The sequence below is a fragment of the Primulina eburnea genome, chromosome 8 (genome assembly GCF_022965805.1).
Source record: "Primulina eburnea isolate SZY01 chromosome 8, ASM2296580v1, whole genome shotgun sequence".
NCBI lineage: Eukaryota > Viridiplantae > Streptophyta > Magnoliopsida > Lamiales > Gesneriaceae > Primulina > Primulina eburnea.
The window spans coordinates 4370001-4387101 of NC_133108.1; the positions used below are offsets into that span (position 1 = coordinate 4370001).

The 17101-nt window shown below is 33.5% G+C and overlaps 4 protein-coding genes across 16 annotated transcripts; 2 read left to right on the forward strand and 2 right to left on the reverse strand.

Moving 5' to 3' along the window:
* Window positions 1-635: 635 nt before the first annotated feature.
* LOC140837709 (LOB domain-containing protein 2) lies at window positions 636-1400 on the reverse strand. Its single transcript, XM_073203823.1, has 2 exons — window positions 785-1400; window positions 636-697 (listed from the first exon to the last, which is right to left on the reverse strand). Exons 1-2 carry the CDS (start codon window positions 1398-1400, stop codon window positions 636-638), a joined length of 678 nt encoding a protein of 225 aa, XP_073059924.1.
* Window positions 1401-4295: 2895 nt separating this feature from the next.
* Window positions 4296-8295, forward strand: LOC140838565 (glucosidase 2 subunit beta). 12 transcript variants are annotated; one of them, XR_012119617.1, is made up of 7 exons: window positions 4296-4556; window positions 4658-4771; window positions 6590-6685; window positions 7220-7384; window positions 7532-7587; window positions 7756-7863; window positions 8034-8142. XR_012119617.1 is itself a non-coding variant. In XM_073204970.1 (6 exons), exons 1-6 carry the CDS (start codon window positions 4466-4468, stop codon window positions 8157-8159), a joined length of 651 nt encoding a protein of 216 aa, XP_073061071.1. In that variant the 5' UTR covers window positions 4296-4465; the 3' UTR covers window positions 8160-8278. The 12 variants fall into 12 exon arrangements, 9 of the variants coding, with proteins under 9 accessions (XP_073061071.1, XP_073061072.1, XP_073061078.1 ...); XR_012119616.1 differs by having other exon boundaries at window positions 7756-7943; window positions 8034-8126; XR_012119618.1 differs by having other exon boundaries at window positions 8031-8114.
* A 2471-nt stretch (window positions 8296-10766) lies between these two features.
* LOC140838568 (basic leucine zipper 34) lies at window positions 10767-13441 on the forward strand. Of its 2 annotated transcripts, none has more exons than XM_073204982.1 (5): window positions 10767-11450; window positions 11588-11678; window positions 11785-11911; window positions 12607-12787; window positions 13065-13441. In XM_073204982.1, the coding sequence occupies exons 1-4, from the start codon at window positions 10885-10887 to the stop codon at window positions 12768-12770; spliced, it is 948 nt and encodes a 315-aa protein (XP_073061083.1). In that variant the 5' UTR covers window positions 10767-10884; the 3' UTR covers window positions 12771-12787; window positions 13065-13441. The 2 variants fall into 2 exon arrangements, with proteins under 2 accessions (XP_073061083.1, XP_073061082.1); XM_073204981.1 differs by having other exon boundaries at window positions 12607-12783.
* Window positions 13442-13616: 175 nt separating this feature from the next.
* On the reverse strand, window positions 13617-16453 carry LOC140838567 (uncharacterized). Its single transcript, XM_073204980.1, has one exon. The coding sequence runs from the start codon at window positions 16385-16387 to the stop codon at window positions 13913-13915; it is 2475 nt and encodes an 824-aa protein (XP_073061081.1). The 5' UTR covers window positions 16388-16453; the 3' UTR covers window positions 13617-13912.
* Between the last annotated feature and the right edge of the window lie 648 nt (window positions 16454-17101).

Below are 17101 nucleotides of genomic sequence, written 5' to 3' on the forward strand. Positions count from 1 at the left end.
TTATGAAAATAAATATTTATTAAATTCTAATTTATTTTGTTTAATAATTACGATAATATTTTCAAATATATTTCTAATAAATATATTTAAATTAATTTTAATAAATATAAATTATAATTATATTATTTTAAAAAACAATAATATTATAATTATTACTAAATTTTATTTAATATTAACATTCAAAATATTATTGCTATTTTAATTATTAAAATAAATGTATATTTACAAATTTATTTCTAATAAATATATTTAAATAATTTTAATAAATGTAATTTATAATTATAAATATTTAATTATCTATCCAATTATTTTAAGAATATATATTTAATTAACACTTGGGGCATTTTGTCATTGCAATAAAATTTACAAAATTAATATATCATTTTAAAATAATACCAAACACCATGTTATTTATCCCACCATAATATTAATCCATATATCTCATTTTTTAATCACTTTAATTACTAATCATTTACTTATCTCATCGCATGTACCAAACGAAGCCCAAGAGTATTAATAATTAATGGTATGTATCTAAATTTATTGATTTTTTTATTCAACGTTTCTTTTACAAAAGTACAACGTTGTATATAAACGAGAAGATAAAGGCATAAAGCTAAGCAAATTTAGAAGAACTAAGAGCTGCCTTCCCATAACGTGCTTTCCATGGATTTGGAATCCATTAGATTGTATTTGCCTGTAATTAAATACATAAAAACAATATTAAAATCATAAACTTTAATTTATTTACTATCAAAAAAGTTGATTATTATAAATCGTATACCTGTAAGGAAGTACTGCTGGTTGAAACCATTCGGCAGATATTGTTGAGGAAGAATCAAAGAAGAGTCATTCTGTTTTTCGGGTCTTATAAATTTGTTCGAATCTTGAATATTATGTGCAGAATCGTTATAGCTGAAGGGGTAAAAATCCATCACAGAATTCCCGTTTATGTGAATATTATTCATAGAACTATTATTATCGACGCCGTCGTCGTCGTCGTCTCTCGCAACCTTGTTGTTATAATTCCACCCGGTTAGCCCTTGCGTTGGTTTGTAAACTAAACTCCCTTGAGTGATGGGGAGTTGGCGAAATTGGTTTTTGTATAGCCTAAGCTCTTCACATACTCTTCGGTAGTCGGCGTAGGGGCCAAGCACAGGGTCTTTTTGCCGGCACAAGGCTTCCCATACGAGTGAATCCACGGCTATCTTCCGATCTTCCTCCTTGAGATTCGTCACGATTTTCGTCACATTACTCACGCCAAATACCTTGTGAACGGCCTGGAATTCAAGGGCTTTAGTCGCTGGGAAAAATGGTGCCAATATACACTTATCGGTGCATTTCTTCCTCTGATGCTTGCACGATGAGCATGCAGATGTTGTATTTGTAGTTCTTTGCATGATTACCACTACATAAATTTGATCCCTAAAAAATAAAAATTTTAATAAGGTTTCGTATATATGTGAGAAAGTTTAATGATGTAATAAGGAATCTAATTAATAAAAAAAAATGCAACACATTTAAATACTTGTTAGTTTGGAAAGAATGAAAAGAGTGCCAATATAGATAAGGCATAACAAGTAGAAGACTGGTAGTGGTCCAGAAATTGTTTAATAGAGAGCATGAAAAGATAGTCAATTCATTAAAGCTAAACTTCTTTTTCTTAGTTGTAGGTAACTCACATGAATAGCAACCAATTGAAGTTTTAAATCATGAGTTGTGGCCTGGATTTATTAAAATTTTTGTTGAATCTATATCAATATCAATGCATTTAGATTTATGAAAAAAGAATTTTAAACTTTTGTGTGTGTGTGTATATATATTGGATAATTACATTTTTTTTTATGTAAATTGCGCTTTTTCCACGTTGGTCATGTCAACAATGAATTTATATTTTTGGTCATGTAACTTATATGTTTTTTTTTTCTTTTGGTTATGTTAAAGTGAATTTACATTTGTAGACTTGTCTTGCATATTCTTTCTTTTTTTTTCATTTTTGGTCCTGCCGCTAACGGTAAATTTACATTTTTATTCATATAACTTGCATATTTTACATTTTTGTTTTGCGGACGTGGTGTTGATATTGATTTTGGAAGAAAAGTTACATATGTGTCGTGATTTTTTATTATTTGGAAGAAAATGTGACGGGTTATTGTTAAAAGAAGATCAAAAATGAAAACAAAAAAAAAAAAAAAACAAAGTTACAAGTCTTTAATTGCAAATGCACCGTTAACAAAACAAAAAAATAAAATTGAAACAAACTACAAGTTGCATAACTATATAAAAATGCAAATTCATCCTAATAGTGACAAAAATGAAAAAAAAAAAAAACATACAGATTATAAGACAAAAATTTAAATCATTGTTAGCAAGTACAAAAGTTGAAAAATCACAAGTTACAAGATAAAATAATAATAATAATTTTCCACATATATGAGATTCATTTATTTGGATTTGTTTTAGATATTGAAAATTTCTTACAAGTTTTTTATTTCTTTGAGAAAAATCAAAACACATGATTTAAACACAATTTTGAGCTTTGTATTATTCCAGTGTCTTTTCAATCCTCATATAACCAACCATATATCGATTATTGATGAGCTGTATTAGAAAATTAAATCACGATGTTTGAATTGTTGTATAATTTATAAGATTTCAATTGTATTATTATCATTAGTTATAATTTTTTTATATAATCTACGATAATAATATTTTCTTAACGAGAAACCAAACATCAACAATATATAAAGCAGCTTCTTATCCCCCCTATGTAATGAAAAATAATTAATTTCAAGTTCTAATTAATACGTATTTTAATATAAAAAGACATTGATTTCACTTATATATAAAATTTAATATAGGACCAAATATATACCACGCAAAAAATATAAGACCTTTTTGTCAATTATATAATTTATGGAAAGCAGAAAGGACAGCATTTAAAAATTTATTGGTTATAGGACCCAAATTTGTTTATCGTAACATGCCTATCAAAAATACAAATTTTCTTAATTATATAATTACTTAATAATATTGTTAAACGTGATTAGATTAAACATTAATTAATTTGTTCAATAATATTGTCTATTATGAAATGTGTACATGTGATTCTTTTGATAGAATTATTTTTTATTTATAAATGCTATTAGGTTATATCTAAATTAATTTGTTTTCCACTAATACTTAGGAATAAGTGCTAAAAAAATTTAAGTCACGATGTATTATGTTAAATATAATATGATATTTGATTGGTAATGACTCAATATTTATTTAGCCCACTAAATTGAGCTCAAACTTCTTTTTTATTATTATTTATTATTGAGATCATTTATCAAGACCAAAAAATTCAACTAAGCTCATATTGGCCAAAAGCCGCAAAACTCTCTTAAAATGTATAAGAGTGGGTCTCATGGATCTTAATTTATGAGACGAGTCAACTCTACCCATAGTTACAATAAAAAATAATACTCTTAGCATAAAATTTTTTTACCCATGTATAAATAGATAAGTCACCTCATTTTCAAGGTATACTATTTTATTATGTCAAATGTTCTAGTTTTTTTGTAAATTTTACTGAGGAGTGTTTTCGACGACCACTCTCGACATTGATCGCTCTACTTAGTGGTGTAAGTGACAATCCACAAGTTCTTTCTTTGAACTATCGAGTATTAGTCGATTACTCGGATATCTACTTAGTATCCGGATGTTCTCTAATTGGATAATACATAAATATTAAAATATTTTTGTAAATTATGAGAGTTTGGTTAAAAAAAAAAATTGGTTTCAACCGGAGGTGTGAAAATATGCAAACTATTTTTAAGAAAACAACTAAATAATAGTATTTATCTTATTTGTGAGGATGAGATTTTTTCGAAAGTCCAACTTGTTAATAATACTTTAATAGAGAAAGCACCGAGACATCTACTTTTGTTTAACAGACTTATTTTTTATATTTAGATTCAGATAGAAAATAAATTACACATGTTTAGAAGATGAGTTGATGAGATCATACATTAAATTTGAGATATAGAACAAAATCGACTCACCTCAAAAGAAAAAAAATTAAGTAGGTATCTTATGAGACGATATCACAAATTTATTTTCGTAAGAAAGATCAATCAATTCTATATTTAAGGTAATAATTTTTTTATGAAATAGGTCGGATTAGAAATATATTTTTATAAAATTAACATGTAATATGATGTCATAAGAATTTATGTGAACAAAATTATAAATGTGATTGGTGGCATTTTCACTTAATTTTAGAAAAATAAATACATCTAAATTATTAATTTTAAAATTCTGATTTCAACTCGACTGGTGGCGCACACAACTCCAAAGGGTCCACCCGCTGCTCTCTTCTCCGGCATACGATTAGCAGTTGGGGCTGCCTCTCGTGAATTTTTTTCCACGGGTTTCTGCTGATGCAGTCGTGGATTCAGTAAAATCAGCGAAGCTAACCCATATGGCAGCTTTTGCTGTTTGTCTGTTCCTTTTTTCTCTCTGCATTCAAGTCCCTTGTTCCTCGTCTTCTTCGCATGGGATCCATCCCTTAGGTAAATTTTTCTCTCCTTTTGTTGTCTCCCTCTAAAGGCACACTTACAAGACAGATATGCGGTTTTTGCTTAAATTGCAGCATTGGTGTTTGCGATTGCAGATGAAAAGTACTACCATGGAGATTTCATCAGATGTAAAGATGGGTCCAAATCCTTTTCCAGAGAACGTCTCAATGACAACTTCTGCGATTGCTTAGATGGAACCGATGAACCTGGTTACTCCTTTCCCCTGAAAAGTTTAATTCCTGTTTTTTTTTTCCAAATTTTGTTTGTTTGTTGGGATAGTGGGTTTCCATTTCTTACTAGCAGGTGACACAAGTGCCAAAATTTAGTGAGCTACGAACTAATTGGCGGAGGAATTCGTTGATAACATTAATTCACTTACGCAAAAGAAACAGAATTTGACGATCAAAGGGAAAAATGTAAGCTTATAGTCTACTAGCGTCTCTTCTCTTAGAATATTAAATAGAATGAGGATTTAAAAGGAAAGAGGAGTTACTTAAGCAAAGGAAAAACGTCCATAAACCGCCTCTTGCAATATACTATAGACCAATATATCAGTATAGATATCGCAATTATGATGTATTAATAAGTTGGTCTGTATGGAACTTGTATACAGTACATATCATATAAAACTAGCCACCAAGCAAATGGGTCCATTCATTTCTGGGCATATAGATTATTTTCTTCATATTAAAAAAATTCACATGCTTTTCATAAACTAAATTTTTTTCTTAATTTTGTAAGAATATATCACATGATACTTTTATACAGCGAAAGCATTTAAAATGTCCATGAGTATACCCTTTTTAATTATATAACATTGAAATGGCCTTGTTACAATCATTATTGTCTGTAGGTTTTGGGATGATGACAAAAACTTAGAAGTGAGTACGTTTCGTGTTTTAGTCTTTTTAGATAGGATTATGCTCTGGTATTGAAGGCATTGACATCAAGGGTATCCGGTTGATTATGCCTACTGGAAGTTTCCTTTTAAGGTAATAGAGATGATGTGACTTCCAGGTTATCTTTTGGACATGGCTGAGGGCCAAATTGTTTATGCTGAATCAAAGTTGAAATTACAGGCTTTTAGAAGGATTGCGGTGGAGGCTAGTGATCCTAGACTCTAATTTCCGCAATAAAGATAAAACAAGGCAACTAACCCGTGATACCTTTTGGGGATTTTCAGGACAGTCGCTGCCGTATTTTCAAGTTTTGAAATCTGACCATTGAAAAAATTGCCTATGAATATGCAAGTTTGTCAAATATTGAGACTACTGAGAGTTTAATCAGTCAAGCTCGATGTGTAATTGCCTCATCTCTTCATAAGCAAAAACAATGTGGACTCTTTGGACTTCAAAAATCTGTTTTTTGAGGTTACTTTGGGTTTTCACTCACTTTGCATTTTGAGGTACTTAAATAAAAGTGAACAATCATCGAGTCATGCGTGAATCCAAAATTTTCTGACTGGTTGACTGGTCGTATAGGATAATCTTTGTTAACGGCTTAAAAGATTAGAGTCTCAGTTTATCTTAGTTGTCCAGTCATATGGTTCCAAGTGATTTTGACAATTGATAGCATATTCTTATATTGCTTCAGTGTATTGTTTAAAGATTATTTAGTGGATTCTTAGTGGAAAAAAACAAATGATTGTGTGTAAGCACTTTTGAGCCTTCCAAACCATATAAAGTTTTGTTGCATTGGGCTCACTCTAATAATCTTAATATAGCAACACTTCACTGATTATTGTTTTAGTCTAAAATAATTTTTGGTCATCAAATGCGAGGGTTGGAACTCTTGAGCATAAATTTTCACTTGATTAATACCAAGTATTTGTGCTCGGACATATTAACAAAAGAAGAAAAGGGTGCACGGAATATCTACGTGCATGACTTTTTGGAAGGTGGTAGTTGCTTTATGAACCTCAGTATCATACTCTTTATGTTTTCGCAAGCTGTGTGATTTTGATTTGAATGCCCTTGAGAAAGTCATCCACTGATTAGCTCTTTTGGCCTTTCATTTTGGATATGCAGGAACTTCTGCATGCCCAGCTGGTAAATTCTACTGCAGAAATGCAGGAAGTACTCCAAGATTCTTATTTTCATCTCGTGTGAATGATGATATTTGTGGTGAGTGGTAGTTTGAGTTAAAAGTTTTCTGAATATAACATCAGGTAAGCGACAATACAAGTCCTTGAAGTGTAAAAAACCAAAAAGCCAAGCGACAAGATAAGTTATTAGATGCATAATACTTGCAATTTAATGCAAACCATTCATGAATAACTTTGATGGATTTACAGTTTTGTCTTTATTTAGTCAAAGATTTGTCAGTCGATATTCTATATGCATTTGGATTACATCATACTTGGGTGCGAGGTGTCTTTGACATGAACTACCTAGTAGTGCTTTTTCTTATATTGCATAATTCTCATCCCCAATTTCCATGCCCAAGCACTCCTCTTTGATTGAGAGTGTCACATCAGTAAGTGACCATGCAAAGAAGTACAATATTTGTCCTAGCCCTCATTTTTCCCTACAAGTCATAGAATTTTTTTATAGCAATCTGATGAACGTTAATTAGTATTGTTTGTCTTGTGAATAATCAATTTAAATTTATGTCTTTGAAGTATAAGGTTTACAATTTATTTTTTCCTCTTATTTTAGATTGTTGTGATGGGAGTGATGAATATGATGGAACTGTAATCTGTCCCAACACCTGCGTCATGGGTGGAAATATTGTTTACCAAACAAGAGATTACGACTCATTTGGTAATTCAAGAAAAAGTAAACCTGGGATTAATACGGAGGAGTCGACACATAAACTTAGAGGTACATGTTTGAGTGGTATCAAGTTGCATTTAAATAATTTTATGATGGTGATCAGTAAGATACAATTCCAGGTTTGAAGGCTTTGGTCTGGCTCCAGCTGGGTTTTGTTGTTTTTTTTGTGACCTTTCGACTATTTTGCAAACGTAGAGCCAGAAGAAGAACTCGTTGAATGGGTTCACCACTGGAATCTTTCTCTAAACTTGGTATACTATCCTTCATCTCTTTGTATTTACTCGTTTTTTTGTTAAGGTAAGTCTTATTTGACATAACCCTTAATTGATAGGGTATTCACTTGACTTTGGATTCTGAAAATTGGTTTTATGAGTGTAGGTTATGTAGAACCCAAGTAAATTATGACTGAGATACTGCAGATGAAAATTGTTCTCTCACAATCAGTCAAGAAGCCTGATAAAGATCTTTAGCTATGACTCCTGATGGATTAAATGCCCCTTGATATCTTGATTGTGACTGCAACATTGGTATTGTTTTAGATGATGTTTCATCATCTTTTTTGAGTACTTTGATGCTATCGTCGCTTGTTTTCTTATGTAATAGAGAGGTAAATGACTCTTGTTTGTAATTCATAAAATATATACTTTTCATTCATCCAAAAGCATTAGATAAATTATTATAACACAATTGGAAGCAGGTATGCGACATCAATTCCATTTCCTTTCGGGGAGTCTTAGGGAATGGACGCCTTGACGACCATAGGAGATTTGGTTCAACTGAGGGGTATGATAGGAAGAGCCGACCGAGGTTAGTCGCCACCTGAAATAACAACATATCACCAAGTAATTTATACTTCCATGAAATATAACTCGTTACTTGAAAATATTATAATAAGTGGTGGTATGAGCTTCGTACCGGAATTGGGAATTGGTGTGAATATATACATGATCATAATGGTTGAAGCATTATTTGGTTCCCTCGGTTTGGTGGGCATTGTTCTTCTATTTTCCTAAACATTGGCATCCCATTTGTATTGTTCTTTCGGGGTATCATGGATCCCCTTGACAAACGTAACTTATGACTTATAAGACACTGTTTTGCAAGTCGGGAGAGGATGATGTATGATGTAAATATGATAAATCAATATATAAAGATAACATAACGATTTTTAACTCTAACTCTTTGGAGAACGTGATCTTATCATTATATAAAATAAGGATATATATTATTCCACAAGTGGCTTCAAATTATAAATCACGATTAGTAAAGATAAATAAATGATCAAAAGTCCAATTTCAAGAAGTTGCATTGAAATAGAGGAAACAGCATAGAATAAGAGATGCCCTACATGTGGATACCATTTGGGGGGCAATGTTCACATGAGGACGCATTATCACCTTTCATCCATCCTCATCTTCCCTGCTATAATCCCCCGACTCTCTTTTTCTGTTTCTTCCCCTCATAGCTCAAGCCTTGGAACATGGCATCGACGCATCGACCGTCTATATACATGTTCATACCATAACTATTTGAATTTTTTTTACTCCGATGCTACTACACATGCATGATCTTGGTTGATATTTGATTACGCGTCGAATGTGCTTGAACAGAACTACACACTTTATGTTCATGAATTCCATTTGGACATTTTTTTTTGGACATCATAAATTTTTTATGTGTACATTATGCTTTTAGTTGAAATGTTCATTGTTTAAATATATCAAAATTTGATAGTTTAAGTTTTCCAGTGAGACAATCAATAAAAGTTCTTTTAAATATCATATAATATGCCCACTTTGATTACATATGTTTATACATATAAGTGATTTAAAAATTTGTTGGTTCGGTTTGCTAGTTAGCTACAAATGGAAAAAGTGATTGAAATATTGGAAGATGGATCACATGGCATGCCCTCTTGTGGGAACAAACTTTAGTGCACTGCAAAGCATCACTTTGGTGGTCATGGAAAAAAAGATATCAATGATCACGTTACTTGCTGTGTGTGTGTATATATATATGTGTGTATGCACGGAAATTTACAATTTTGTCAAATATATTTATCTTTTTTGCGATTATTGTCTAATAGCAATAATGTAGTAAAAATTTTAGTCATAAACTGCTATTTTCTCCTTTTTATATGTATATAGTTTCAATCATTTCCACATGGCACAACCTTGTTGACATGTACAATGTCTCATCAGTTTTCATCGGAAAAAATTTAAAAATTAAAAAAATACATGACTAAAACTCAATTTTGACCATACAGAGCTGATCAAACATGTGAAAAAACTAACATTTATGATCAAAATTGGAATTTTTCATATATGATACATATAAGTATCCGGGGATGAGATTATAACTTTTTTTTTTGAAAATATTTTGTGAAAAGTATCTAATAATAAAAATATAAACTTCATGTTTTTTTTCTAAAGAGGTGTTTTTATTAGTTTAGGTACAAGTTCCTCCAGAAGAGAGCACATGGTGTTGGATCAAAGCATGGGAATGCTGAGTGCAAATACACTAAAGAAGTGCATGTACCTTGTAGCAGTCTTTCTTCATAAATACGAAGCACTGTTATTAATTAGGTTTTGCTCATAAAATTCGTATTTTCAAATTCCACTATTTTAGGTAATAAAAATATAAAATATGTCTTTTTTTTTAGAAAATAAAATAAAACATGCTATTTTCACTATATATAATTCATCCAATATAAATATATATATATATATATATATATATATATATATATATATATATATATATATATATATATATATATAATGCATATAATAGAGGATAGAGTGGGTCTCATGTGAGACCGTTTCACGGATCATAATCTGTGAGACAGATCAATCCTATCCATATTCACATTTTTATGGGTGACCCAAATAAGAGATCCGTCTCATAAATACGACTCGTGAGACCATCTCAATATAGTTTTGGCTTAGAGGATATACGAAATTGTTTATTTAAGGTTGGAATACACAGAGGCATGCACGTGGTTTCTGACTACTTTTCCAGTAAATATGGTTGGGTCTCAACTTCCGTATTATCTGTTCCCAGCTGTCCTAATCTACCCATGTGACCCCACCTTCACATAATATTAATTCCATTCCCTTTATTATCAACTGAAATATGTTATATTTTATGCATTCCATGTATCTATACATGAACTTGCAGTGGTAAAAAAAAATTATGAATATTATAACTTCATAATTAGGAAATGTTGATATAGATTATAATTAGACCAAAAGTGAAAATTTTAAGTTTAAATTTTGGTGTCGAGTAGGTTTTTGTGAGACGGTATCACGAATCTTTATCCGTGAGACGAGTCAACCATATCGATATTCAAATAAAAAGTAATATTCTTATCATAAAAAATTAATACTTTTATTCTAGCATATATTGTGTCATTAATTTTCGAGTGTGTGTGTGTTATAATATGTTATTACCCTGTTGTGTGAACTTTCCAATGGTTTGGTTCATATTATGCTAGATTATATATACTTGATATCAATACCGTATGTGTTTACCTAGTTCTAGCGAACATGGCGCAGTTGCCTCCAAAAGTGCCGAGCATGACACAGAATTGGCCTCAATTTTCACCGCAAAGCATGTCAAATGATCACAACTTATCAATAAACAATCTCACGTCAAACCCATCGTGGAATATCGATGAGTTTCTCAACTACTCATCGGTTCGTCGCGGATCACACCGGAGGTCTGCCAGCGACTCCGTCGCGTTTCTTGATCCGCCGATAGTCGAAGAATGCTGGAGGCAATCATCAATAGTACCAAATGGGAGCATTCTGATCAACACGAATGATGATATGGGTTGTGACGAGTTCGAAAGATTCGACGATGAGCAGTTCATGTCCATGTTCACCGACGAGGCGGGGCCCACGATGTCGTGCTCGAACCCTTCGTCTCCATCTCCGTCTGATCATAACAGCATGGATGACGATGTGCAGAAACTAGGTTCGTCGTACTGTCATCTGAAGCCTAAGAGTGAACCCGAGGAAGTGCAAAGCTCATGCAAATCCGACGAGCTCAACGCCGAGCATACTCCAGATAATTCAAATGAGAAAATTTTTGATCCAAAAAGGATTAAGAGGTAATCATCATGATCATGCTAGCTAGTTAGCTCTTGCATAATTAATTAAATTTCACATACCAATTTGCATGAAAAATACAAAAGCAACTCGAAATCAAAATCATTGCTTAATTCTTTATCATCATCATCATCATCAGAATTCTTGCCAATCGGCAATCTGCTCAAAGGTCAAGAGTCAGGAAACTACAGTACGTATCCGAGCTAGAACGCAGTGTTACTTCGCTTCAAGTATGTTAACATCTATTTTTTACTTTAAGTTTCGTATAATAATCCATGATTTACATATATTATTTAAAATCAATCATATAATTAATTTTATGAAACTCATGTGAAGGCTGAAGTTTCAGTGTTGTCCCCGAGGGTAGCTTTTCTGGACCACCAGCGCCTGGTACTCAATGTTGACAACAGTGTTCTCAAGCAAAGAATTGCAGCTTTAGCCCAAGATCAAGTTTTTAAAGAAGGTATATATCTGTCATTTTTTTTTAAAAAAAACTTACATACATACATATAAAATTGGTGAAATGGTGGAGCTTATGTATTTAACTACTCATTATAGATATTTTATAGGTAGGTATGTGTGTGTATATGTATGTGTGTATCAGCTATAGAAATTTATATAATTTTTTCATGTGATGCAACGACGCGCTCCCATCGATCCTCTATTGACCATCCCTATAACACAAAAACACATATACGATTGTCAAAAACTTTAAGCAATAAATTTTGCAAGATAATAATTATCGAAACAAAATCATTGTTACGAGCTCTGAATTATAGTACACTGGCGGAGTCAAGAATCCGATTCTACTCGGACTAGAATTTTAAACTCTAAAATCTTTTAATAATTTAAATTTATCTACCCGTGCTAATATCAAATTTATCCAAAATTAATAAAAAATATAAATTTTTTTAAAATTTTTTGGACCACCGGGCTAAAGCCTGGGTGAAAAGTACTGTGGCTTCACCCCTGGTTATAGAATCTGATATGCATGGTTCCAAGACCCTGGTGGTCTTGGTTCGGTTCGAATCCAATTGCTTGCGTGCGAGATGTTTAATTGTTGAGTAAATTCTTCATATATCCGTATAAAAAAAATTAGGCATGCGTGGTTATATATATAGCCTTTCTAATTCCTTTGTATTGATTTTGAATATATAGCCCATCAAGAAGCGTTAAAAAGAGAAATTGAGAGGCTGAGGATAATATATTGTGAACAAAATATAAAGAACATGGACAACTCTAACGTGCCACTGCCGAAATCACCACTGGGGACCGCTGATACTAACCGTGCTTCTGAGAATATTGAGCAACTAGTTAACTGATGGAAGTTTTAAGGTATGTTTATGCTTATGTTTCTTTTTATTTTTATTTTTTAAATTTCACATAATTAAATTAATTCGAATGAAAGACAACGCATAGAGGGGATTGTTCAAGCTCATATATATAAGTTCTAGGAATTTTATCCAACTGATGTGAGACAACTAACAATTGTGAATGTTGATACTAGATTACGTGTGTCAGCGCCACATATACAGTTAAAAATGAGATAATGTTTTTAATTTTGTACGTCTATTCATATTCAAGATTTTCACTAATGACAATCATTGATCATGCAGGATCATCATCATATGTAACTCAGCTTGCTTGCAAAATGTTAGTTGTGCTGGAAAAAGGATATCCATGAGAGGTGAAATTACTCAATGAGAAGGCTTAATTTAATTTATTTTCGTTCTTTTTATCTGGGTTCGGGGAAATTCCACTTTTTTTTCCCTTTATCGTTATCTTTTTTTTTTTTTTTAAATTTAATTTGGATGAGTGTTGTTTATTTATTTATTAATCTTTGTTTGCCAGTCTTGGTTTGCTATATTGATAGTGTGTTTTTCTTGCTGATCAGTGTCGGTCTACTGTACCTTTTCAGTATTTTTTCGCCTGCACTGGTGCATGCATGTCTTTGTATTCTTTAAGAAATGAAATAAAGAATTCTCCGTGAATATTCATTCATCTTTACTATATATATATAAAAAAATAATACATTATTACAATGAGACATTTATATTCATGTATTGGGGGGAAACAAAAATGATCCCAAACTTTTAATCCAAATTTAAAAAACCCAAATATTTTGATTTTCTTCAATATCATTCCCCACGAGCCTGTTAGAAGGCTGATAAACAATGAATACCATTCATGATACAAGGTACTAACGCAGCAAAATGAAAGGCGCAAATGGCCTACAAGTTGCACAACAATAAGATGAACAACATGAATCTAGATATAAACCATTTTACATCAGTCAGCTTATCTGACTGATATTACCGTTAGAGATACTAAGATAGGTAAGCTATCAACAAGGAGGAGCAGGCAAACAATAATAGCAGACCAAATTCCGGAGCATTTTCACACCAAAGCAAAAGTGCATCTTAGCAAATTGTACAGGACAAAAGGAAATGTTTCAGCTTAGAAATCATTCAATCGGATGAGGCGGCGTTGAAACTTCATCTACTTTGTCTTCAGTTGGTTGAACATTTCGAGTTCCATAGGATTGAATGAGTTCTTTAGCAGCCGCCTCTACATCTGTCAACTTCTTATCAAGAATATTGATTTTATCGACGTATGCATTAAACTCATGCATACGTTGCTCTTCTGCCTCCTTGAACTTTTGTTCCACAAGTAAACAGTTCGTATTATACTCCTCCTGCTTCTGGCGTATCTTCTCTATTTCGGTTGTGCTCAACATAAGACCCCCAGGTCCAGCATCCTTGTATGTCGGCTCTTCAGTAAGTTGAACGCTCTGCCTGTACTCTGCAAATGTCTTACGGGTTTCTTTCAAAGCCTTGCGGTAACCGTCGATGACACTCTCCGCTAGATATAATTCACGCTCCAGGCGATAAATCAGCCCGTCTTTCTTTTGCATCTCTTCCATTCTACTCTTGTGCAAATGTTCCATCAGGGCATCCCGTTTCTGCAACTCATTGAGCAAGATCTGTTGATTCATATTTACCTGTTCCAGTGCTTGTTCCCTCTCTTCATACAACATCCTAGTTTTTCCCACCAGTTGCTGAATTTCTTCCATACAGGTATGAAAATCTATAGGTTTATGGTTCCAGGATTCATTGATCCTCGATCTCTTGTTGCTATCATCGAGTGAATCGTGGCCCATATCAGTGTCATGTTCAATAACCCTTTTACCCGAGGGGTCAAAGAAAGATGGGCTAGGATCCATGCACCGCATATCATCCCTAGTAGTATCCACCGAAGAAGGGCCATGAAGCCGCTCCTGTGAATTAAAGGCAGCCTGGTTTGCTTCCATGGCTTGAAGAAAATTACCCGTGAGCCCTTCACCATCAAGATCATTAACAGCAGGAAAAACATCAAATCCATGATCACCGCCATCCCCTTCTGTCTCCTCTACGTCATCTTCTTTGCCATCCTCAAGGTTGTCAAAGTCTTGACCATCGCCATCCCCTTCTGTCTCCTCTACGTCATCTTCTTTGCCATCCTCAAGGTTGTCAAAGCCTTGACCATCTTCATCCTCAAGGTTTTCAAAGCCTTCACCATCTTCCACGCTGCAAGGTTGTAAGAAATGCTCTCCCAGATTGTTCTCCCCACGTAAAAGCCACTGTCCTTGCTCCTTGCCCACCTCCTCCCGATCTTCGTCATCAACATCATCTTCATCATTATCATCATCACCATCACCATCACCATCACCATCACCCTTGCATTTCTCAACATCTGTCATTTCAACATCAGTCATCTCAAGATCTTGCATGATTACTTCCTTCCCACCATCTTGTCCAAGGGTGAGTTCAATGCTCGGCGCCTCGACAACATAACTTTTCTCACCCTGATCATCCAATATTGAACTACCGGCAATCACATTCTCCTCATTGATTTCTTTTTCTTCTCCCTTGGTTTCTGCTTCCACCTCCACCTCCACCTTTTCAGCCACCAGATCATCCTGCCTTGTGAACACCGTCTCACGCTGAAACTTCAACAAGTACTGCAAATGAGATGCATAGTAGCAATCCCCCAACTGACCCCCCTGCTTCAACTCATTCTCCACCATGAACCTAAACAATCCAGCCCAGTCCACCTTCTCAGGTTGTCCACCCTTTATCAAACTTAACCACTTCATAACCGGGTTCGGTGTTATCCACGCGTCTTCGTGCAAAAGAACCCAATCCGATACAAACTCCAGAATGAACCCTATTGAATCGTCCGACACATCCTCAACATCCAACACCGCAGCTTCCACCCCACCCACATTGGCTTTCTTTTTTGAAGGCAGCTTGAACGCACGAGCAAAGTCACCCCTGATGAAAGAAATGCGGTGACCATCCACGTAACCACACTGCAATTTGGGATCATAACTAACAACCAACTGCCCAATCAAGTCCACCCTTATATTCCTATCGAAATCAATGTGAACGAAATCCCACAGGCCAAGCTTCTTCAAAAGCTTCTCATGCTTGGAAAAATCAAGAATCTTTACGGGTATGAAGGGAATGGGATTAAAGTTTACCTTCAAAGATTCTAACTTTCTCAGGATGGACCGCTGTTTTCTCAGGTTGGGCTTAGCCTTCTTTCGCTTGTTCGGTCCTCGCCGAGGGTTTGGGTTGTCGGAGGGTGACGCGAGAGTGACACCAGAAACTGACTCGTGGGGGTCAACAATAGGCGGGACGACATCGAGATTCATACCCATTTGAAGTAATGGGTTTTGGGGGGTTTCTTGTTCTTCCCCCTCTTCTTCTTGTTCTTCCGGTTCTTGCTCTTGCTCTTGTTCTTGTTCTTCTCCTTCCCCCTCTTCACCGTCGGGATTTGATGGTGGGTCGGGTTGATTAGGGGTTTCTCGAGTTAGGTTTAGTGAGAGAGGATCCTCGCCGGATTCATTGATCTGTTGCTGCTTTACAGATTCTGGGCAGTGCGAGGGACTGGACATGTTTCGTTCTCTGTGCAGCCACAGACGATTACACTTTCAAGGAAAAAACAAGTGAAAAGACTACTCAAACTGCAGAATTAATTCCTTTTTTTTTTTGGGTAAGAAAATTTAATTTAACGCTCCTTTAGCTTGGGTTGGCCCATATCTAGCAGGGCTGGGCCAGCCCGTTCGTTTTTTAATCTTCTTTATTTTTTAAGTTTTTTGATATTGGCGTCTGTAAAAAGTTTACTTATATAGCTTAAATAAGTCATTAAAGTTGTGTTTTTTAAATTATAAACTTTATTTCATTTATATTTTATTATTTCTCTTTATTTTATTACTTCTAATCTTAAAATATCACGAGTTTTAAATTTAAAGTTATGATTTATTTTAATGAAATCATTACCCTAGACATAGGAAAGCCATAAAATTTTATTGACTTACATAATTTAATAATTAATTTTTTTTTAATTAAGTTTTCATAATGATAAGTAATAATAAGTTCATAACGAAAATTCTCAAATATTTGATGAAACTGACTATTTACATGACTAAAAAAATCGAACCTATTATTACTTATCATTATGAAAACTTAATTATATATATATATATATATTATTAAATATGTTCTATGACAATTACTAAATTTAATTTTTTTCAAAAAAATATTTATTTCTTTTTAATTTTTTCCCCATCTACAAAATGTTATTTGTTTCATAAAATAATTTTCTACTT

Excerpts from the sequence above, each read along its gene's own strand:
- LOC140837709 (XM_073203823.1), bottom strand. The coding sequence starts at position 1,400 with ATGCAAAGAACTACAAATACAACATCTGCATGCTCATCGTGCAAGCAT. Across the intron at positions 698-784 it reads CCAGCAGTACTTCCTTACAG|GCAAATACAATCTAATGGAT; the intron begins GTATACGATTTA and ends ATTTAATTACAG.
- LOC140838565 (XM_073204970.1), top strand. The coding sequence starts at position 4,466 with ATGGCAGCTTTTGCTGTTTGTCTGTTCCTTTTTTCTCTCTGCATTCAA. Across the intron at positions 4,557-4,657 it reads GCATGGGATCCATCCCTTAG|ATGAAAAGTACTACCATGGA; the intron begins GTAAATTTTTCT and ends TTGCGATTGCAG. Across the intron at positions 7,385-7,531 it reads GTCGACACATAAACTTAGAG|AGCCAGAAGAAGAACTCGTT; the intron begins GTACATGTTTGA and ends TTGCAAACGTAG.
- LOC140838568 (XM_073204982.1), top strand. The coding sequence starts at position 10,885 with ATGGCGCAGTTGCCTCCAAAAGTGCCGAGCATGACACAGAATTGGCCT. Across the intron at positions 11,451-11,587 it reads GATCCAAAAAGGATTAAGAG|AATTCTTGCCAATCGGCAAT; the intron begins GTAATCATCATG and ends CATCATCATCAG. Across the intron at positions 11,912-12,606 it reads AGATCAAGTTTTTAAAGAAG|CCCATCAAGAAGCGTTAAAA; the intron begins GTATATATCTGT and ends TTGAATATATAG.
- LOC140838567 (XM_073204980.1), bottom strand. The coding sequence starts at position 16,387 with ATGTCCAGTCCCTCGCACTGCCCAGAATCTGTAAAGCAGCAACAGATC.